Source organism: Panicum virgatum, chromosome 2N, assembly GCF_016808335.1.
Source record: "Panicum virgatum strain AP13 chromosome 2N, P.virgatum_v5, whole genome shotgun sequence".
NCBI lineage: Eukaryota > Viridiplantae > Streptophyta > Magnoliopsida > Poales > Poaceae > Panicum > Panicum virgatum.
In genome coordinates this window covers 8,530,862-8,554,528 of record NC_053146.1, presented here as the reverse complement: position 1 = coordinate 8,554,528, position 23,667 = coordinate 8,530,862, and the positions used below count along the sequence as shown (strand labels likewise).

At 43.9% G+C, this 23,667-nt stretch overlaps 1 protein-coding gene and 1 pseudogene across 2 annotated transcripts; one reads left to right on the top strand and one right to left on the bottom strand.

Moving 5' to 3' along the window:
* Window positions 1-1,719: 1,719 nt before the first annotated feature.
* Window positions 1,720-7,196, top strand: LOC120659661 (annotated as a pseudogene).
* Window positions 7,197-12,664: 5,468 nt separating this feature from the next.
* On the bottom strand, window positions 12,665-15,895 carry LOC120659660. 2 transcript variants are annotated; one of them, XR_005669127.1, is made up of 4 exons: window positions 15,779-15,895; window positions 13,888-13,973; window positions 13,586-13,776; window positions 12,665-13,339 (listed from the first exon to the last, which is right to left on the bottom strand). XR_005669127.1 is itself a non-coding variant. In XM_039937872.1 (4 exons), exon 1 carries the CDS (start codon window positions 15,427-15,429, stop codon window positions 14,506-14,508), a length of 924 nt encoding a protein of 307 aa, XP_039793806.1. In that variant the 5' UTR covers window positions 15,430-15,769; the 3' UTR covers window positions 12,665-13,339; window positions 13,586-13,776; window positions 13,888-13,973; window positions 14,496-14,505. The 2 variants fall into 2 exon arrangements, 1 of the variants encoding a protein (XP_039793806.1); XM_039937872.1 differs by lacking the exon at window positions 15,779-15,895 and adding an exon at window positions 14,496-15,769.
* Between the last annotated feature and the right edge of the window lie 7,772 nt (window positions 15,896-23,667).

Genomic DNA, 23,667 nt, shown 5'->3' with positions numbered 1-23,667 from the left:
GCAGGGCAGTGTAGAGAATATATATAACGAAGCGGGACCCGTGGACTTTGACCCGTCTACGGGGCAATCATCGAGCACGCACTGCACGCCCTGCTACCAGCCGACCAAGAGCATCTTCGTCCCTGCAGGGCGGGCGTTGGCTCAGAAACAACTTGTCTCTGCGTGCTGGGCCGAGTCAGGACACGGGCTTGGAAGTCAGAGCGTAAAAAAATTGCCTTATTGGGGAATCCGTGTAGCAATTTCAAGCTGAAATGGTATCAATGTTAAGTAGGAGAACCTCATATCTCGATACCAGACTTCTTATTTCCATAACAAAAGTATAGTAGCTGGAGGAATTTGGGTTAATAATGATGCAATTTGAGAAAGATTTCCTAAAAAGAAATATACTTTCTCAAATGGTATGCTTTAGTAAATATGTGTTAATTATAGATTAATTAAACTTGATAGATTCAACTCTAATACATTCATTCCGTGAATTAGCTTTGATTTATGCAATTAATTTATTATTAACTCATAATTAATCCTCTTAATTAACATCCAAACACATACATATTAAAATTTTTTTGAAGCCTCTCATTTAGGTATACTACAGTTGTTCATACATACACGCACACCTACTCACTCTATAGTCTACACACGCACACCTTACTCACATCAAATATGTACAAACCTATAACTACACACAGGTTTAGTAATCCGTCGCAATCGTTTTGTGACTTCACGTGTGAGAGGCTGCAGATTTCATCTGAGAATTAATGAAGGGAACACTATTCCCGTGTGTAGCCCCGGAATGCTGAGTTTAAGGTCGACCGTAACTCCAGCAACTTACGGTCGATTCTTTTTCCTCCCCCTTCCCCTTCCCCGCACCTTTCCCCTTCCTTTCCTCCCCATTCTCTCACGACGGATCGGGATCTCGCGCCTCCCCGCTGCCGACTCCCCGCCGACCGCCGCTCTCCTTCCTCCCCCGGAGCCGCGCTCTCTTCCCTCCCCCTGAGTCCGCTCCCCTTCCTCCCTGGAGCCGCCGCACCTCTCCCGCGGCCGCCGCCGCCTCCATCGTTGGACCGCCTCCATGGGACGCCGCGCGCTCCCTCGCCGGCGGCGGCGCCGGATCCGCCTCCCTGGGCCGCCGCGCGCTTGCCCGCCGTCGCCGCCGCCGGATCCCGGCTCCTTGCGCTGTGCGGCGGGGGATGGGCGGCGTGGTGGGCTGCTGCGCGCTCGCCCGCCGCCACCACCGCCGGATCCGGCTCCCTGCGCTGTGCGGCGGGGGATGGGTGGCGCGGTGCACCGCCGACGGGCCGGCGGCGTCGGCGGGGAGGTAGTTTTTTTTTATTTTACAAATTTTTTTACCGACCAAAATTTTACCCAATTTTTTTCTTTTTGATTTTGATTCAAATTTTTTATTCTAAGTATTTTTTTTCGGATGCAAAATTTTTTCTATTCTGGATACAAATTTTCTCAATTTTTTGTCTCTCAAATTTTTGTTTCTAACTTTTTCTCGTCAAAAAATTTTCTCTCTCCAAAATTTCTCTTAGAAAAAAATTTCTGAAATTGGAAAACGACAAAAAAATTACTAAAAATGGAAAGAAAAAAAAAACCGTCGGAGATCGACCGTAGAGAGTCCCTCGCTACGGTTAACCTTAAACCCGTGTAGCCCTACCCGTGTGCGTGAACCCGCATCGAGCGAACGCGGGCGGCAGGCGCTCCTCCGAGCCGCCTTACCAACACGCTACGCGCGCGCTCGCATGCGGATTAAAAATTAATCCCTGGATCGCTGGATCAAACACATCCGGATTAAAATTAGTGCCTGATCGGCGGATCCGATCACAGCCTAGAGATCGCACCACCATCACCATTGACAATACACAACACCCAACCAAAAGCCGCGACCACGCGCTCGAACGGAAACGGAAAAGCTTCCGCATCCCCTTGCTTCGCGCCGCTCGCATGGAGTCCACGGCGGCTGCTGCGATGGCGCTGGCGCCGGTGCTGCTGGTGACGAACGACGACGGCATCGACGCGCCGGGGCTCCGTTTCCTCGTCGAGCAGCTCGTCGCCGCGCGGCGCTACCGCGTCCTCGTCTGCGCGCCCGACTCGTAAGTGTCCCCCCCCCCCCTCTCGCGATCCATCCCAGCTCTTCTTGCTCGCTACCTTTCGAATTCTTGCTTGCTTGGTTAGTGCTCTTGGAGATTGTGTGGTTGGATCACGGGATTTGGTCAGTGACTTGGGTGGAAGTAGTATGCGAGGAAAAGAACAAGGATTTAGAGGGTAAAATTTTGTTTTTATCCCTTCTCCTTTGGCATTCTCTTTTCTTTTTTTTGAAAGTTTACCTTTGGCATTCTCACCCATGAAGACGAAGAAGAGGAATGGTCACAGAAAAAAACTTTTTTTTTTTTTGTAAATTTCTGGATTTGCAGGTTACAGCAGTTGGTGCAGTTAGTTACTGTTCTCCCTGTTGACCATTGGTGTCAAATTGCGGGTGCTACAAGTAGAGTAAACAAGTTACTTGTACTTGGCCAGCTGGGATTGGTGGGAGGGTGGAGAGAAAAGTTAAAAAAAAAACGCGCCTGCGGAACGGACCCACCGTTTTTCATTAAGAGGAAGCGACTTTGGCTTCTCCCGGCCGCGGAAAAACAACCGAACCCTGGCCCATGGCCGAGAGGGCCAAGCCTTGCGGCGAGCACAGCGAGAGGATTTTTTTAACCCACGAGTGGAAATTCGTCCCAGCTGGGATTCGAACTCACGACCTCGTGGGAGCGACGCTACCGGGCTGGGCTAGCCAACTCGGCCGCCTAACCTTTCGCTGTGGAGAGAAAAGTTAGATGATGATTTTTTTATTTAGCTGGGCACCAGGCTAGGGGAGGCTTCACGCTGGAGCAGAACAACTTAAACTTTACCTTCGTGACATGTCCTTGGTGCTACTTAGCCAAACGGATATACGCTGCTGCTCTTATACTGTAGAAGAAATAAAAAGAAATCCTGATATTGAGAAGTATTTTTTTCAACCAATCTTGTTTTCTGTGAAGGTTATAGTTGTTTCCGCTGTGGTTAGAATCTTTTTTTATATATAAAAAGAACGGAATAGTGAGCTTGCCCTTGCATGATGAATCTAGAAAAGCAGTTTGGAAGACAACAAATAATAAATTTAATCACTAGTGTACGGAAGCATCAGCTTTGCAAGATGCTATGTGCATAACACGGAATCGGGTCTGTTGTGGAATAATTTTCACTCATTAGCTGCAGATGCAGTGAATCAGTGATGCACCATCCAAGTGGCCAAGTTGCTTTCAGTGGAAAATGTCTGTTAGTATACTGTGATGTGAAAGTTATGATACGGACATCCCTAAGAGAAAAGATAAAAAAGAAACAAGAAGCAACTATATATCATTTAATCAATGGTTTTCTTAACAAAATTGTGGTTTGTCATTGATCTTACCTATACACATGGTTGTTGAGAATGAATCTGAAAAAAATATGGGTGTTTTATGTATTCATGTCAAGGAAAGAAAAACTGTCATGTAGTCTTTAATTAGTTGTAGTTGGCCAAGGGTTCTTCAGTTTTTATGGCACCAGTCCTCTTCCAGTCTTCCTAACTGTTTTTATATTCGTCTACTTTTCATCGAAAATTCAGAGACAAATCGGGCGTTAGCCACTGCATCACATGGCAGCGTGCACTCTTCTGTAAACGTGTTGATATAAGTGGTGCTACAGCATTTGGAGTTTCAGGTTTGTCTGCTATTGATTCCTCAACTTTTTCATATGAACTTTCCTATATAAGATATTTGGATTCATATTAAAATTTTGAAGATATTGCATGCTGAGTGCTCTTATTTTCTCCTACTAATGCCAGGAACTCCTGCCGACTGCACCTCTTTAGGCATCTCCGGGAAGCTCTTTGATGGGTGGTTCCTGATCTGGTGGGTTGTGAAGTATCTTGATAGATATACGGTTTTATTCTAAATTCTAGTTACGAACAATTTCTCTATTTACCTGTCCTCTTGTCATAAACAGTACTTTATTTCCATTCCTGCATGATCCTTAATGCAGGTACTTAGTGGAATCAACATTGGAAGCAATTGTGGATACCACGTGTAAGTGTGTCTGTCTCGGTCAATACATATGTATTGATGATCTTAAACATATTGCTGGAGTTTAAATTATCTGTTGGAAATTGTAACAACTGATTAGTATTAGATGTCTTGTAATTCTAGGTTAAAAGAAATATATGTATGTACCAGTGAATCATGAGTGTTTTCTGCTTTAATTTGCAGCATTTATTCTGGAACAGTTGCTGGTGCTAGGGAGGCATTTTTATATGGGATTCCTGCAATAGCTATGTCATATGATTGGTATGGAAAGATTCTTCTTCTTGCTGTACTAAACCACATTTTTCACATTCAGCAGCTATTGGTGACCAAAAAATATGATGTATGTTTGTATAAAATGTTATAGAGCTGTGCATTTCATGTGAATGATATGTTGATGGGCTCTCCGGTTTTACTGCTGATCAAACCATAAGAATACTGGCTTCAGTGATGGTTATATCCATCCTTCAGTACATGCTGCATGCTGTCATTGTATAACATGTCTGAATCAAATCCTGTTAGACAAAATGAACTGTAATGTTGAACAAGGTGGTTCCAATACATTGTCTGCGAAGAAACAGTCGTTGCCTACTCTGTTGTGTCCTTTCAGTTTTAATTGAATCCTATGAAGCGTCCAACAAATGGTATGATACAGTCTAAAGTATGAAAACATAGAAGTAGTTGACTAATATTTGGCGACACCAACTGCATTATAGCTTTTGCCTTTCAGGAAGCCTGTTGTTCAGCCAGTGGTTGATCTAGAAAATTATTGACCAATGCCTCTAAGAAACATTTTTGTGTGTATGCGTGTGTGGAATAACTATATTTCTTCTTTGGGAAGTTGAAATAATTCCAGTTTCATATAGAACCTTATAATCCTATGTTCAGATTATTTGAGCATTTCTGACTCTTCTGAAATTTCAATAGATCTCAGAACCCCAGATTCCAGACAACTACTGCTATTCATTGATGAATATGCTCCATATTTGCATATTCCAGCTCTCAGCCATGACATCCTGTCTGCTGAATCTATGCAAGTCAGTCAAAACTGAGAACTCTATTTGATCTCCCAATTGTTCAGGGTTAAGGGTCAGAGCAGTGTCAATGACCTCAAGGTGTTCGCAGAGGTCTGTATGCCTCTGATAAATACCATCTTGACTGAGATCAAGAATGGAACATATCCACAAGGATCATTCTTGAATGTAGATGTACCAACAGATGCTGCACACCACAAGGTAAATCACCAACAGTGATCTGAAGTAAAGTATTGCACTGTTGGCCCAAATGAGTAGTTTTCCATTTCTCTCTCTCAAGCCCAATCGATGGCAGTCTTAGGTACATATATAGGCCAAACATGAGTAGGTGGCTTAGAAGCTAAGCAAAGCAGCTAAAGAGCATCTAAGGTGCACATAGGCAAAGCATAATTGGTGATAAGGTGCATGTAGGCACTACTAACAGATTATTCTTATTTACCATCAGTAGTTAATTCTATCATGCACTGCGATTTTTAGAGTTGTATGGAGAAGCAGACCTAAACACGTTAAGCTATACATGTACATCTCGACAAACTATAGAGCATGGCCCTGGACATGCCAAAGTGCTAAGAATTGTTATATTTCTGCTGAGTTTCACTTAATGTTCAATATTAATGGATTTCACTTCAGAGCATTTCTGAAACATTTATGTTTGAATCTTTGTTTATGAACAGATGGGAACCTAATTTTTTTTACTGTCCTGTTCTTGGCAATAGGGGTATAAAATTACAAAACAAGGAAAATATATGGCGGCCAGAATTAGTTGGGAGCAAACTGTTTACAAGAAGCCTGCTGTAGAAAGGTACCAGACTGCAAACATAGATGTTGATGGTGAAAAGGACAGTGAACTAGTTACTCCAGCAGAGAATGACCTACTTTTTAAGGCAGCGGTAAGTTAGCATTTCTATACTTCATGCTAATCTCTCAATCACATTTGAACTGGATCTCATAGGTATCTTTGAAGAAAAATAGTTTTCTAAGATTAAACCATCAAATGTGTACCAGAGAATTAGAACCTAATCTCATCTCTTGAGGTCATTCTATTCTACTTTTCTCACTTTCTGTGGTTCAATAGTGGTCTGATGCAGCCAGCTTCTAAGTTATTAAGTTTAAATGGTGTTGCATTATTGATATTCAGCAGTTTTAAATAGGGAGTAGCTATACAAATGATAACTGTTTGTCTGTGTCATTGTGGATCTTTGGACATTTTGTTCTCACATTTTGTTATTTCTGTTTATGGTAGCTAAACTAAAACATGTCACTTTGTGAATCAAAATTGATGAGTTAATGTGTATTAATGGTTTTCGTTGATGGAATTCCAAACAGATTGTAGCGAGAAGTTCTGATGAAGTGGAAGAAGAGGAGGACATGGACCGCAAGTCCCTAGTTGATGGATATGTAAGGATGACCTAGCTATAATACAACTTCCATCATTCATATAGAAAAATATTTATAATAAATGTCTTGTTTACTACTTTATTCCAGATTACTGTTACTCCTTTGGGCGCTCTTTCCCACACAGATCCAGAGGCCATACCCTACTTCAAAGCTTGTGTCACGCCTGGTTAGCAATTTCTCTTCTCTCGGTTCTTCATTTTCTAGAAGCAGAGTAGCATGAGCCAACGAAATTTCTAAATCTTTATATTCACCACCTTGATCAAATTTCATGTTGCCTTTTCTAATAAATAAACTTTGTTACCCTGGTAGCACGTTTACCACTCTTACTGTTTGGCATAATGCAACAATCACTATGCATTTACAAAGAGATGCCCTGCTTCTTCACCATCATTTGACTCTTCTTTCATGTGATGCTTCTCAGTGACCAGGATGCTTAGCAGGCCGGCCGGACAGAACCTGCTGATGCAATCGCCCGCGGTGCCGTGAATAAATCCACATTGATTTCAGGCATTCTGTTTATTGCTAATGATGCACTGCCACACTATGTAGTACAGTATTTGTGGCGTACGTATCACATAGCTCCATGTTTTCGTAACTGTGGTTCAATAATTCATTGTTCTTGTAATTCTATGGTTCCTCTTTGCAGTGATCATAATATCTTGCCATTATACTCTGCGGTGAAGTTATTGTCAGTTTTTACCAATCCTGGATGCGTAGCTCGGGAATAATTTTCTTGGGGGAAAATAATATTACCAAAATACCCCTACAAGTTATAGCTAAGGACATCATGGGAAACATGCATCAGTACATGTTTCGAGCAGAAGTTTTGATTAAACATGTCTAGAATTTAAATAGAAGGAACTTATATTATGTTCTGCAGTTGCATATCTGTTTGTGGCCATATTATTGGAGATTTATGATTCATAAAGGCACCAAAAAAATGTCTCGTTCAACAGTATATTGTTACTAAAAGGTGAATTTACACTAGACAGTTTGCTTTTGCACCAAAGGTGTGGTGTCCGGCAGTGGGTCCACCTGCCAGGAGGCCAGGTCTAACCAACCCGAATTGCTACTGATGCAAATTATAGTGGACCATATAAACATGTTAGAAAAATCCGTCGGTAGGTGAAAGTATAGTTAAACAAGACATCCTTTTGAAACAAGAAAAATCTGGTGTCTGTTTAAAACTAGTTTCAAGATATGCTTATATAATTTGATTCAACACACATATTTGCTTCAAAATTTGCTCAACAACTCCTGTAGAGGTAACCCCATCCCAGAGTACACCTTTGCCTCCACGACACCCTCTCACACAAGTGTCGGCAATGCCTGCTTTCGCTGAAAGATATTTGCTCCTATTCTTGCAATTTCTGATAAATAAATAAATAAATACAAGCCATAAAGCCAAGTTGTCCTCTACGACTTTGGATCCCATGCGTTGAGAAACAATTGATAGATACACTTTGAACACACACATATTCTAGTCGAAAATGAATGGGCATCACCACTTGGCAGCCATTCTTGCGAGAGAGAACGAGAGCAAGGGACACCTCAGGATACACCAAGAAACTGACAGGCGGTTTAATACAAAAAAAAGCAGGGACAGATACACCCTAACAACCAGCCTCCCATACAAACAAGTACAATACTCCACAACCAAATCCAAGGTAAGGCACTTGAGCAAATCATGTGTCTATGTACAGAGAGCTCAACCTCACACTCATTTTTCAAGCTCAAACACACACAGTACAGGTGGGAGGCATCTCAACCTCACTGGGACATTTCAAACCAAACACAAAGGGGGGGAAAATCATACAAACCTCTCACTCTCTCTCTCTCTTCTTCTTCTTCAACCTCTGGATTTTTTCGGTTCTTCGGGTTTCGGAAGGCGAAGGCGGTAATGGCCAGTGGGGACCCTCGTCGAAGCCAAACAATACCATAGGATGAGAACTCTAGGGAGGCCTAGGCAAGGGAATGGTGCTGCCCTCACACATAAATACACGCCATTGCTGGCTGCTCCTCCAGAGTTTCAGAGCTTGAGCTTGAGGAGCGCCGGGTGGCGGTGCGAGTCGATGAGGATCGACCACAGGACCTGCACGTCCTCGTCCTGGCAGGATTGCACGTCCTTGTACAGGAGGTGCATTCCCCTCCCTGCCAAAGAAAAGCATCAGATACAGCACCACCACTGAACCATGTCACCGAATGCAAGAGAGTTCAGAGACAAGTTCTCAAAAAAAAAAGTTCAGAGAGAAGGAAGACAATATTCTAGGAATGAAGAAGAAACATGTTTGCAGTGCACCGACACCATGACAAAGATCAAATGCCGGATGCGGTGGTAGGAAGGTGATCACAAGCAGAGATGGACAGAGGACTTACGGTTCCGGCGCTCGGAATGCGCCCGAACCCACATCCTCCTGAGAGGGGAGAAGAGGGAGTGGAGCCACCCCATTGAGCAATGACAACGAGGAACGCTGTGGCTGCCGGGCTCTTGCGCCAGAACGCCCGGAGGAAATAGGCAGGTGGAGGAGGAGGACGGGTAGAGAGGGGGTACCCATCAGGTGGCGTTGCTTTTGGCACGGGGTAGGGGTGAAGTCCATTGCACTGTACCGTCACCCCGGCCACATTGTGGTTGCTTCGTTCCTTGCAGCCCAATGGTGGTGTCCCCTGCAATGTATTCTGGTATCTTGTCCCTTTCTGCTCCTCACTCCTTCCTACCTCCCCCTCGCTTTCCCCATTGGAACTCTGATTTCGCACCCTTTAACCTAACCTCCAAAAAAGAATTCTAATTTTGCAAGTAAGGTAGTACCACACAGGAATGTTATATATGTGGTTATGTGTGTGTGATTCTGATTTTATTATTGTGTGATCTTCTGCAGGCTACACACTTTATAATTTTGGTACTTTGAAGGTGGGTGCCGTTTGATCAGTCTTTGCCGCCATCCTTGTGTTTTATGCGGTATCTTGGTCTCCCCTTTGTTAAAGGAAAGAACAATGTCTTTGAACAAGCACTTGTGGTCATAGCTTTTGGTTTAATATTCGCAACACTACGGGTTTTGGTGTGATTTGGGACTATTATACAAGCTAGTGCCCGAAAACAATGCGTTAACAAATTAAATACTACATGTCAGTAGTGACTTATTTGTTTTATGTGATCATTAATGTTTTGAATAGATATTGTACTCTCATACCTTTGTGATGCTGTCTGTTGTGTTGTTGGTATGCTGCTCTTGTCAGTGTGTATTTGTACAGCCCTTGACGAAGACTTGCAGTGGCTTCTTCGTACTGCAAAGAAGAATGCATGAGGTGGTGCTCTGAATGCTTGTTGATGAGATACAAACAAGTGAATGGCCGTCCCAAATTACATAAACAAATTTTTTTGAAGCCATGAGTTAGAATATACATGTAAGATCAGGAAGGTAAAACAAAATTGAGCTAGTGAGATTTTAAAAATTGTTTGAATAGGGTAGGAACACAAGGGAAACCGAGGAGAACAGTAAAAAGGTTCGATCAGGTTCATCAATCAAAAAAGGAAAAGGTCTAGATGTCGACTAGCAGGGGTCTCTGTTCTGTGTTTCAGTGTTTGCTTGTTCTTCTAGAATGTCGTGTAATAGCAACGAAATGCAAACTACTCGACTTAGCATGTAAGCAAATGCAGTTCACTCGTTACAATTACTGATTGGGTTAAACTCAACCTTACCAATTACAGTTCTTGTCCATTGGTGTTCTTGTTTTTGAACTTATTGGGCACGTGTGCTGTTGATGGTTAATCTGAACAGGCACACAGCAGTACCATCAGTTTACGTCTGTCTGGTCCAGACTAGTGCAAAAATTTCAAGGATTTTGTGTTCCATCACCATCCCAGTACATGAAACTTCGTGAACAGCAGTAACAACTAGTAACAACCAAAAAGAAAGAAAAGAAAAGAAAAGGAAATGACTGTGTTTTCAATGGGGAGTCAGTACTGTTCTTAGAGCATCTCAGCATTCTCCCAGTAAACATCTCCCAATATGGTGTTATTGGGATGTTCCAATATCATTGTCATGAATTATTGTGGGAGATGCTTTTACAGTTCTCTCCCAATACAACTAACATATTGGGAGAGTAAAATTTCTCCCTTTATTTGAGGAGTGCTGGGATAAAATATTGGAATAACCCAATAATTATTGGGGAAAGGGAGAAGTATTGGAGAACTAATGGAGCATATTTTTTTCCCTGATATTGATAGTTTATTGGAAAAATGGAGACTGCTGGAGATGCCATTAGGGAGGTGACAGGGGAGGCTTCTTTGTGGTCTGGGCTTAGGCTGTTAGCCTTGTGTTAACATGGCTGGGTTTGAATTAGTACGTGGTGCGTACTACGTAATTTTTATAATGGCTTCTATTGGTTCTGCATCATATTTTTCTTCTTTACTGATATTGTTACAGGCATAAAGCAGCTCTGTTGCGTATTAGAGAAAAACAAAGAAAAGGCACGGTAATTTCTTTTATCTTTCAATATCATTCTGAACAAATGAGAACAGGTCCAGCAAAATCATGATATCCAATGTCGTAATTATAGTAATTCTTCTTGCTGCACATGAAAATCAACAGCAGGGATTGATTTGGCACTGGCAAATTATGCTTGAAAAATGAAGTGTGCATTAGTGGAAAAATGCCAATATTATCACTCCTTAGTGTTTTGTTGACAAATTAGGAGCTGATCCCTGGCTCATATGAAAAATACATTGTTTATCCAAACAGAAATTTGAAATTATAGTGCAACTTGAAGATATATTTTGCTGCTGATAAGTGAGAACATGGGCTCAGGGTTCATCAAACAAACTGTTACAAAACCAGTTATTTGATTTCATCAAATGCAGGTTTCAAAGCCATTGTAACAGCCATGTTTATGGCATTAATTATCTTTATTTCTGCCATTAGAAAGAAGAAACTGATGTACTTATGGCTAAGAGTTACACATTCTTGCAATCTCCCTATATATGGGAAACTTGAGATCAATGAGAAATTACACAGAATTCACAATCCATTTGTCTTCACAAATTCTGTTACAACACGTTATCAGCACCTGACAACTGAGCAAGAAGAGAGGATTACCAGTTTGACAAGGGTAAGAATGGCTCCTCATTCATCTTCTTTTGAAGCTGGTTCATCTCTGCCAAGAAACCTCCGTGCTCGTCTCCTCCGTTGCCTGCTGGACGCACTCCTCCAGGCTCCGGTGTGTCAACCTCGCCGCAGCAGGGGCTTCTTCACTCGTGGAGGAAGATGCCGCAATGGCAACGCCACTGCCCAGAGAGCTGCCAACAGCAGCAACTCCATCATTGCCGCAACTCATCGCGGACAGGAAGGACCCGTCATGGTGACGGCGTACTGCCCTCGCCATGGCCCCTCGTCCTATCCATGCGGCAACGATGGTTCTTCTTCACCGGAGCACACGCCGGCAACGCCACCAAATTCTCCAACTCCGGACATGCCGCCGGAATTCCTCCTCAGAGGAATGATCACCGCACACCGTGGAGCTCCGCACTTCTCAATGACTGCGGGTAGCTCCAGCGCGATAGCCCCGGCAACGCCGCCTCCACCTCCACCACCGGCACTCTCGACTGCCGGATTGCGGAGCTCCACGGCATGCGGCGATCATTCCTCTGAGGAGGAATTCCGGCGGCGTGTATTCCGGTGAAGAAGAACCGTCGTTGCCGCAGGGATAGGATGAGGGGCCATGGAGAGGGAAGTACGCCGTCACCATGATGGGTCCTTTCTGTCCGCGATGAGTCACGACAGTGCTGGAGTTGCTGCTGTTGGCAGCTCTCTGGGCAGTGGCATTGCCATTGCGGCGTCTTCCTCCACGAGCGAAGAAGCCCCTGCTGCGGCGAGGTTGACGCACCGAAGCCTGGAAGAGTGCGTCCAGCAGACGACGGAGGAGACGAGCACGGAGTTTTCTTGGCTGAGATGAACCAGCTTCCAAAGAAGATGAACGAGGAGCCATTCTTACCCTTGTCAAACTGGTAATCCTCTCTTCTTGCTCAGTTGTGTCAGGTGCTGATAACGTGTTGTAACAGAATTTGTGAAGATTACAACACAAACCTTAACATTTGCATATTGAATAGGCACTCTATAGTGCCGACATCATTGGTAACTCGACTGCTTGCCAGTAAGTAGTAACAAGATCCTGAGATAACAACTGCATGGGCAGAATCATTCTTATATGCTACCATCTGGTAGTCGCTTCTCTGGAAAATGATGTCTAGAATCTAGATACAACTACTGAGACAGTATGATCTATGAAGAATTCTGTACTTCAGGCTAGCGCTACCAAAAACTTTACAAACATTATTGGATTTGAATCCTGTTCCATGGCAACCATTATATAATCACTGCAGTCAGTTAGCCTGTCCGTTTCAAATGTCAGGATCCGAGATGGTCATACAGTTTCTTCAGTGACTTAATCATGAACTTGATCAGAACTTTTAAATATAAGAAGCTAACTGAATTTTAGGATGTCTAGTTACATGAATGAAAAACAGGTCAGACACATCAAACAGACTAATTAGAATTTAAGAAAATCCATCTTCAGGCAGCTCCGCAGCTGATTATGTAGCCAAACTTTGCTCTGGCCATATTAGCAGTGATAACAACGATCCTATTGTGTATGAATTTAGCATGTTTCAAATATGCTTTAAGATGATCTGACGAAGAATATGTAGGATACACATTCAATCAAACAACTTCAACCTTAATTCAGTGACTCCAAGGTAGATACTCCAACCGAGCAGATTGAGCGTTTGGTTATGCAAGAGGCTCAATTCTTGATTTGCCTGTGAAGTAAGATCTGAGATTCAACAAACAAAACAAATGAGTTATAATGCAGCTCATACGTTTCCAAAGATGTTGAAAACTTAATAATTATTCTGTCACCCACTGACTTGATCGACTAGTTTCAACTAATGTTTATATACCTCAATATGTTGTCTTTCACTGAAACATGTCAATTGAAATATCAACCTAGAGAAGTATATACAAAAGGACACAATGCAAAATATAAGACCAAAAAAAAAAACAGAGAACAGTACAGTACCGTATCAGGAAGGGCAACTAGTGGTCAGAAGAAGTCATCTTTGATTATGCAAAGGTAACACCTTAGGTCCTCAGCTATCCTCCACAGGAATAAACCGCCAGTGAGAAATTAGTGGAGCATTCTGAATACGTTTTTAAATTCTGTTGCCATTTGTCGACTGAAGCATGATGTATGTCCATCATACCCTCTGTCTGAATGAATAGCCAAGCAAAATAGAAAATTAGTAGAAAAGAAGAGAACAATGAAGCCACCAAGCAGAGTAGTTGTGTGAGGAAGGAAAAGTTTCGTGACAAAATATTTACCTTGTAGAAGATCTACTTGATATATATCCACACAGTATGTTGCAATTGGTCCAATCAATTGGACATACCCTGATTTGGACTTACTCCTGCAAGGAGTTGGCATATTCAGATTCAGGGATTGTTAGGAGTATGGAGTCCTTCATGTATACATTAGCAGAGTCATTTTCTGTACGCACTCATACACTCATGCTATTCGTAAATCATAACATGGTACAAAAGAGATAAAAACACATGAAAGAGATAATGTGTGTAGCTATAGGCCTATATGCAAAGTAACAGCTCTTACAATACTGAGTATTGCCCTCCAAAAATAATGTAAACAAGCTAGTACCTCCAATCTATAAGGAACCTAAAAACAGTTTGGTGAAACTTCTTGCCGCTTTTCATCATTACAGTATTATGATGCCAGCGAGTAGCATGCTTATAAACTTTGAGCACAGAGACAGACAATCCCCTCCAGGACATGGGAGAAGGGATTAACAACATTAACAAAAAATCATATAATCTTGAGAAAATAGCCAACAGAGTTCATAGGGGGTGGCAACACGCACTACTAAATCATCTTACTAACACTTGGAAGTTGAATATATGTGGCAGCCAATTCGAACCTGCACACTCCTACTCAACCTTCCATGCATGTATTATCAAGGAGAAACCATGCCCTTGCAACTGATGCTCCTTAAAAATCTGCAAGTACGCCCACGGCATGGACTTCTCAGGCGCTTGGCATGTCTGGAACATGAACACCGCGCTGGTCGCCGCCGCCGGGCCAAAGAGCCAGCCATGGACATCCCAGAGCACCTCCACAGGCAACCCGTCCACCAGAATCGTCTGGTTCCCTCTGAACTTCCATGGCAGCCGCCTCACCCGCATGACCGGCCGCCTGTCGATGTGGATCACAAGACAAGGGTCGTTCGCCCTGGCAGTGTCGCACTCTATCACGATGTCATGGCACCGGCCATGGTGGCAGAATTGAGCCTTGGCGGAGAAGACCTTCTTGCCGACAACGTGCTCCCGCCTGGCCACGAGCAGCGCGTCGCCGGCCGGCCGGCCGGCGCCCGTCTTGCGGTACGCCTCCTTCCTCATGTCGCCGAGCAGGAGCACCATCTCGCCGCCGCACACCACCGCGACGTAGAAGCCTTCCAGCGGCTCGGGCGCGGGGCCGAACCTGGCGCCGGACAGGTCCCAGAGCACGTCGACTTTGGTGCTGCCGGCGGCGGCGACGTCGAGGCTCTTGGAGCCCTTGCGCTTGGCGAAGAGCCACGGCTTGATGTCGGCCCGGCACAGGCGGTCCCCGGACGCGGCGTCGACGGCGACGACGCTGACCGCCGCTGCCTGCCCCGCGAGCCCGCCGGCCCTGGTCCACGTGACCGAGAGCTCGCAGGGCCGGCCGGCGAGCCGCGCGTGGTAGAGGCACGTGACCCGGCTCCGCGCCGCCGCGGGGGCCTTGCCGCGGCCGCCGCCGCCGGTGCCCGAGGACGAGGACGCCGCGTCGGCGATCTGGACGCTGGCGTCCCCGAAGCAGCCCAGGTCCCGCATCATCGTCTTCCCTCCCGGGCCTTTCCACGAACACCTCGCGCGCAATGCGCCACGCAACGCAATGGGGGCGCGCTGATGGGCCCGGCGTCTCCTCTCCCGTCACTCAGGGATCCTTCCTTCGTCGCCGGCGCGCGCGCGTGTGCAATGGCAGCGGCGGGGCGGTTGCAATGGCAGTGGCATGGTGGCAGTGGCGAGTGGAGACAGAGCTGCGCGTGAGGCGTGAGGGAGCGTGCCGGAACGAGAATGCCAGCTCGAGAGCGAGACAAAGGCGAGCAGCAAAAGCGACGCAACGGCACCGGCACCGGCACGGCGGCGCGTGAGGAGAGAGAAAGGAATTTGCTGGCGCTGTTACCTGCTGTCCCCTTGTCGTCGCCTCGCTCTTGCTCGCTCGTCGCCATCCTTGGCAGCTTGCCTCGCCGCCGGGGGTACAGACTACAGGGAGAGGAGAAGGAACACCGCGGTACACGAAAATTATTTATCAGAGTGAAAAAAATACCACGTATACAACTATACAAGCCGCGGCTTGGCCTATCCGCAGGGTGTCGTTGCGTATACTACTGCCCTCAAACTTTTTGTAAATATAAATAGAATCGTTTTAGATATCGACGGAGTACACACGGAAATTCGACAATTGGACTAGCGATTTCTGTGAAAATATCTTGCATTTTTTAATTACACGGTACAACTCAGACAATTATAATGCGTGTACACTAACCTCTATGAATGCACGAGCATAAACTATATTTGTATGAGCATCTTCAAAGACTGAGCTGGAACATTCTCGAGATTGACGAACTCAAAAGAACTCATCGTAAAAGCATTGGACATGACGAATCTATCAACATGATTTGCACTGCCGTATGGCGATAATTCAACAAGGATTTTGTATGGTAACATGACATCTTGAATAAAATGAGTTGCGCACAATGAAACCTCTGTAAATGAGGATTGAGGAATGTAGGAAGATCAAGTTTACCTTGCCATTTGTTGTATTCGTCAATTTGAACTTTCTTTTTTTTAATATAATCGGCATCTCTCTTGCCCTGTCCATTAGTTTTTTAAAAAAAATTACTTTGCCAGTATAACATATAACATGATCTATTTTCCGTGACGCGTGATGGTTAGAAAGAATAGATCCGTGGGCGATGCATGGGCGCGAAGGAGGGCAGACAGACCAATTTGTGCGGTTGGGACTTGGTTTTCAGTTTCGCTGGCAGGCTTTGGCTCTCTCTCCTGCGTAGGGTTGAAAACGGTCGGAAACGGTAATTATTCGGTAATCAGTTTTTTGGTCGTTTTTCTTTGATTGCGAATAAATAGGATATAGAATCTTGTATACAAATTTGTATTCTTGTTTTGAGTATTGAGCTTGTAAAGATTCATAAAAGGTAAACCTCAAATTCATCCTATATTTTCTCAAATGATAGATATAAAATTCGGTATGGATTCGGAAATAAATTCGGTATTTTTTTCACTTTTTGTTGTTGTAGGGAGCAAATAATGCATAAAATAATTTATGCAAAATTTTATTCTTATTTGTAATAATGTGCTTGATAATATAAGAAATGATCACCATCCAATTTTATACATATCTATTTTAAAATATTAAATTTGTTCTAACAGTTTAGATTACCACTTTCATCCCTACTCCTGCGCATGCTGCGCAGGGTTGGGCAACCATCGCCTCACCGGGCTCAGATTGTAGCTTTGGGCCACTGCCTACTCTTCAAACAAACCTGACAATAAACTCCAAAATTTATGGTCCGTTTTGGAGTGTTCAGCCCAAAATTAAAGAGCTGTTCGTTGCAGGTCCAGCCTAAATACTCTTACCACACGTTTTCACTAGCCAGTCTCTTGTCACACCCGGTCTTAAGAAGAAAACCGAATGCATAACTATATGTATGCCAGGATCGAGTTTCATACATATAAAAACATTATAAATGAATAATCAGTAACAATATCACGTAAAAGAGAAAATAAAACAATTAAAAGACTATCAGAGTTATACAGCTTATCCTGGAAATGATGGCTTCAAATTCACATGCAATCGACTGGGGGTTGCGCACGCCTAGAACTCAGCATCATCTTCAAATACTTCAACTTTCTCTTCTGAGCAGCAGTAAGTAAGGGTGAATACACTTATGGTTGTTACTCAACAAGACCACAAGAAATAACTAGAAAATGATTTAATTCCATCTTTAAGTTAAATTAATCATGTGAGGGTCCAAGCCGCTCTTGACCGTGAGCACGGCTAACCGGTTAGTTTTAACTCTGCAGAGGTTGTACATTTTCACCACAATTCGCGTAAAAATTCCGAAGAACTTTGAACCCAACCATGCAAGTGCGGGCCAAGCACCATATCACACTTCCTTAGGTATGACTGTATAGGGACGCTACGAGCCTTTTCCAAAAAATCACTATATGTACGCACTGGTCCCTTGCTTTCTGCGGTACCTCAGAAGACGAAGCTTCCTTTACCCGCTCCTCAAAGCTTGATAACCCAAAAAAATCCACCAATCAAACGCCCCAGGCACGACATATAGATCATCTAGTTACTTAGCCAAGACCAGAGCCATATAGTATTGTGGTTGTACTGTTTTCCTGTGTGGTTCTCCATGTTCCGATTAAATCATATAATCTTGTAAAAAGCATAGATAGAAGTATGGTTAGGGTCACTTGCCTTTATCCAACGATAAGCTACTCTTACTGCTCTTCAGCTCTTGCTTATACAAAACTTCTTGATTCTTCAAGCTTCGAACAACGATCCTTCTACTCGAAGCAATCATCGAGTAAACATACAAAGCAAACAATAAACACAACTAAGAATAATACACCAAAACAAAAAGAAGGTCTAGAAGAGCATATGGGAGGATAGGGCTCTTTGCTATGGTTACGGGAACGCAAGAAACACAGAAAATGAAGCTACGGTTGAAAAGAAACAGCTATCAGAAGATTTGTATTATTATTGAACAAAAGAACTATTAACTTCATTTATTTTAATTAGAAACCATATGCAAAAGATATTTTTAAAAAATATCTTTGGTTCTAAGTAACTCATATTATGTTTTTATTTGCAAAGCGAAATAGAACTTAGTCCAATTTTATTCAATTATCTATGTACAATTTACTAATTAAACAATTAACTAAAAAGAAACTTGTGAGAGCATCTAAGCGCACAACCTTATATGATTCTTATTGAACTAACAAATTATAATTGAAAACATATTTAAGTTGGTGTTAATCAAATTAACAATGATTACGAAAAATAGAGTAAACATCTTATTAGCTTTTAATTAGGAAAACTAGATGAGAGGATATTAATCAAATTAAATCTATACTTAATTTTAAAACAGGAATCTATGGTGCAACAACACTACTAAACGATAGCTTATGTGAAAAGGAAACTAACGCAACAAGAATGGACTGAAACGGAGCTAAAACGCAGAAACTATGGAAGAAACAAGGTTGTAGGGACCTAAATGTGATTAAACAAGGAGTTAAGGGCTAGCAGAGAAGATTTGCAGAGGATAACAAGGTGATAAAGCTATTTCACACGTTGCAAGGATCACGTGAGCGCAAGAATTGATGAAAACAGAGTTAAAACGGAGAAGTTATGGCTAGAACAAGGTTCCAAGGACTTGTTTGCAATAGATTTAAACTTCCAGGGGCTAGCTCTAAAGAAACTAGGGACTAAAATGAGATTAAACCTAAGCTACAGGGGTTAGCTAGCAAAACTACAGGCTAAGGACGGTGGGTTCTATTTTAGAAAAGTCCAGGGGTTAAAACAGAAAAGAAAGGACTGTCTTGTAAATAGTTTTCAACTGGCTCGGATGGCGGGTAAATTTTGATAAAACCGAGGGGCTCTTTTGCAAAAGTATCATAGTTGACCGGTAAGGGTTAGGTTTGACTTGAGTTGAATCTAATCTGGGCCACCCGATCTCGATCGGACGGCTGGGACGAGGCGGGCGGCGCTAGCGGCGGCGCAGAGCGCCGGCGGCGAGGTCGGGGCAGCGGCGCTTCGCCGGCGCAGGCCAAAAACGGCCATCCGGCTAGGATTTGACGCGCGGCTTGGACGAGGAGCATGCGCGCGACGCGGTGAACGCAACGGCGGGGCTTTCGCGTGGCGCAGACATGGCGGAGAGCGGGCGCAGCGGCGGAGCAGCGACGCGGCGCTCCGTCGAGCATCTCCGGGCGGAGCAGAGCGAAAGAGAGGGCGAGAACGGGTTGAAGAGAATCCGCACCTCAACGCGAAACTCTGGGCGGGCTCGAATTCGTGAGGGGAGTGACGAAACAGCGGTGCGGCGGCGACTCCGAGCTCCAAGCTCAACAATGACGCGGCTATGGCTCGGGCTAGGATTTTGGCGAGCGGAAAAAGGCGGCGGCGTCGATGGAGGTCAAGGGGGCACGTGAGGCGCCCTTTATAGGCTGGGCCGATGCCCTTGGCGTGCGGGCCACGCCGAGACGGTGCGGGCGACGCGAGGTCGAGGCGGACTCGGCAGAGTCCTGCCCGCGCACGAGGAAGGGGATGACCCGGACATGCGGGCCTCGTGCGGCAGTGGAGGGGAGAGAGAGGGAGGCGGAGCGGGTCGGGCTGCTGGTTGGGCCGGGGAAGGAAGAAGAAAAGGGAAGTGTGGGCTGAAAACGTGTAGGGAAAGAGAAAAGATTTTCCATTTTCTTGAGAAGAAACAAACACATTCAATTAAAATTCGAATTCAAGGAATTCAAATTCAAATTGAAACTAAAACAAATAAACAATGCACTGCAGCATGAATGCAACACAAACAAAAAGACCTTATTTAATTTTGAAAAGCAACCACTATATTTTCTTTTACACTAAATTCCCTGTGAAGAAAAAAATGTTGGGAAAAATTTAAAATTATGAGAAAATTATTGTTTTATTTTTAATTTTAATCACATCCTGAAATTCAAAAATTTCAGGGTGCGACATCTCTTGTGACAACGCTCTGTTCAGCTGGTTTGTCAGCTAGCTAGTTAGCAATATTTTTTTTCATATCAAACCAGCATTAGCCGTCAGCCAGCAGCCATCACGAGCCCCTTTTCTCTTACAACAAAGTAGAGTTGGAAATGAATCTGATAGAAATGTTTGCTCTATTTTTTGTGACACTGCCCCCGACAGTAGTACGGCTAGCTACTTTGATGATGAAAATGTTGAGGGTGTGTTTAGATCACTTTGCATTTTGTATTTTTATGTTTTTGGAAGAGAATCTTCAATATTTGAAGTATTAAATGTAGACTAATAACAAAACTAATTACAGATCTCGTCTGTAAACTACGAGGCGAATCTAATGAGCCTAATTAATCCATCATTAGAGCATATTTACTGTAGAATTACTGTAGCAATTTAGCGTCCAATCACGTCATAATTAGGCTCATTAGATTCGTCTCGCGATTTACAGTCCATTTGTGTAATGCAATTTATTTTTTGACTATATTTAGTACATCATGCAAGTGATTTACAAGAGTTTTATATTTTGCATTTCGGGATCTAAACAAAACCTGAAGCACGCTGATGTGTTCAGTACTTCAGTGTTCTCATCAAAGACAAGGATGGAACAAACTCACGTGCACTGGCCACAGTGATTCCTGGGCCTGGCTGGGCGCGCGCGTGGATTGGATTCCCAGGACAGAGCTGCGAGCGTGTAGTATTTGCTGACAGAAAAAGAACAGCCGGCAAGGTAGAAAGGGACAAAACGGGCACTGGAATCTAGTACTCATGACGCAGGTGATCGATAACGGATCGGTCGTGTAGCGGCCTCGGTGCGTGTGGCGACAAGATCTCGGGACTAAAATGTGTATGGTACATGTAACGACACCACCTTGGGACTAACATGTATGTACGTACGTACACGGTATATAGGTACCGAACATACTCCGTACAAGACATTCAGCAGGATGTGGTGCCAACCAAGGAGAGGTTCGGAGCTTACACTTTCTATGGTGCCAACATGGTCATCCCACTTGATGAATCTGATCCGATTCGCTTGAATAAAATTTGACCCGATCCCTTTCAAATAAAACATCAACAATCGGAACTTAAGTTTCGATTGTTGTTTCTTAAATTCTGGTTGGAGTTTCTTAAGTTTTGATTGGAATTGAACTTTTGTGTTAATTGAGAAATATGTCTATTTTTTCTGTGTCTAAGACCAGTAATTATTGAAATTGATTGGGCTTGAAATTGAAATATCGGACCAGACATGGGTTAATTTTTTTTAACATGAAATCTGACTCAAACCGATCCTCCCTAAAAATTATACACGAAAAAATTAGATTTTACCCGAACCAACCACGTGCCAACAGAGAGGGGATCCGGCAAAAAATCCAGCCCGATAGTTGGATCAGATCGGATTCAGGTCTAAAAAAAACACACCAACTTTTATGACTCACCTCGACAAATGGTCATATCTATTTGTAAGTTTCATCCATGAGATTTCCATCCTACACAAAAGCTATGTTATCTTTGCACTAAAATATTAAAAGAAAAATTTTAGCGGAATAGCATCACTAAACTCTGCACTGATGGTCAATTTCATCCTCGACTTTAACATAGGCCATTTTAGTCCTATGGAACCTCGTCTTTATTAGATTTCCAGGTTCAATCTGCTCCCTCATTCTTACTGGCCATCCACACTAGTGTGCCGTGTCACCTAAGGCGTACTTATGGAAAATGTATCCCTTGTCTTGTGCATGCTTCATGCAATACAATCGAAGGATGGTTACTCCGTACGGACAACCAAAGGTAATTAAAAATCACAATTTTGTAGTCACTTTTTTGGCTGAAGCAGGTGACGCCACGTGAACAGCAAGTTAACACCCAAAAAAAACTTGCAAAATTTTTCCTGAGGAAACTGGCTCCTGTTCGCCAAATTTTATAGTCCGTTTCAATCCTGTGTGCACAAGCGTGACGGTCGCACCGCACCACAGCAGGCACGCACTGATGGAAAGAGTACCGGCAGGTGCTGGTACTCAGCATCTCGTCTCTGCTCAAACGCTCCTAGTCTCCAGCAGCGAGGTCTTGTTTAGTTCGTTTTGTATTTTGTATTTTTATATTTTTAAAAGAGAATTTTTAACATTTGAAGTATTAAATGTAGACTAATTATAAAATTAATTACAGATTTTGTCTGTAAACTACGAGACGAATCTAATGAGACTAATTAATCCATCATTACACTACAACCAAAGGTGTGGTCCATGACGGATTCTGGGTGACGGTTCTAAGAAACGTCACTATATGATATAATCTGTGACGATTCTCTAGTTACTGTCATGGATTAGGGATAGGCTCATTTTGCCTCCACCAATGGGCCCTTGTTTTGTGACAGAATTTTTGTGACCGTCGTAACATGCAGCATAAAACGTCATGAATTGGCTGAAATAATTGTGATGAATATAATTCGTCATTTTGTAGTGCTGTCATGCAAAAAATCGGGCCCAATAATCAGTTATGGGCCAACCAGGACAACCTTGGCCCATGTATGCTGAGTATAAATCTCAAAAAAACTGGCTATAGTGCGCCAAGGATGGTTCGAACCCAGAACCTTGAGGTTCTAGCACTCACTTTTTACCACTACGCTACTGCTTCAGTTTTGATTGAAGTGGATACATTTTTATAATAACTAATACGTAGGTTTTTGTACTCAACTCGGGGCTGGGCAAAAATCTATTGCACCCCCAAATCATCCCGTGCGTCCGCCACTATTCCGTCGTCCGAGCAGCCACCCCCGATGGCGAATCGAGCTGCGCCGCTGGCCGCCCCCGACGGTGAATCGAGCTTCGCCGCTGGCCGCCCTCGACGGTGAATCGAGCTGCGCCCCCGACGGCGAATCGGCTGCGCCGCTGGCCGCCCCCGACGGCGAATCGAGCTGCGCCGCTAGCCGCCCCCGACGGCGAATCGAGTTGCGCCGCTGGCCGCCCCAGCATCTAGATCTATGGATTAGGTCGGTGCAGCGGGATTGTCTGGTGCCCTCCATCGTCGCCCGCCATTGCCATGGCAAATCGGTGATGGGGAAGAGTGTTGAACTTCCTCCCGCAGCTTCAATCGCCCTCCTTCAGTTGTGCATTGCCAGCCTCCCATCTCCACCATTGGCACCCGACACCTCGTGGGACTTGCCCTGAGGCTCCTCCCCACCCGAGAATCACGGTATGCATGTAATCTTTGATTTTATTCAGTGTCGCATATGAACTGTGTGCAGGTTATTGATTCTTTTTTCTTCAATTCATGATTAG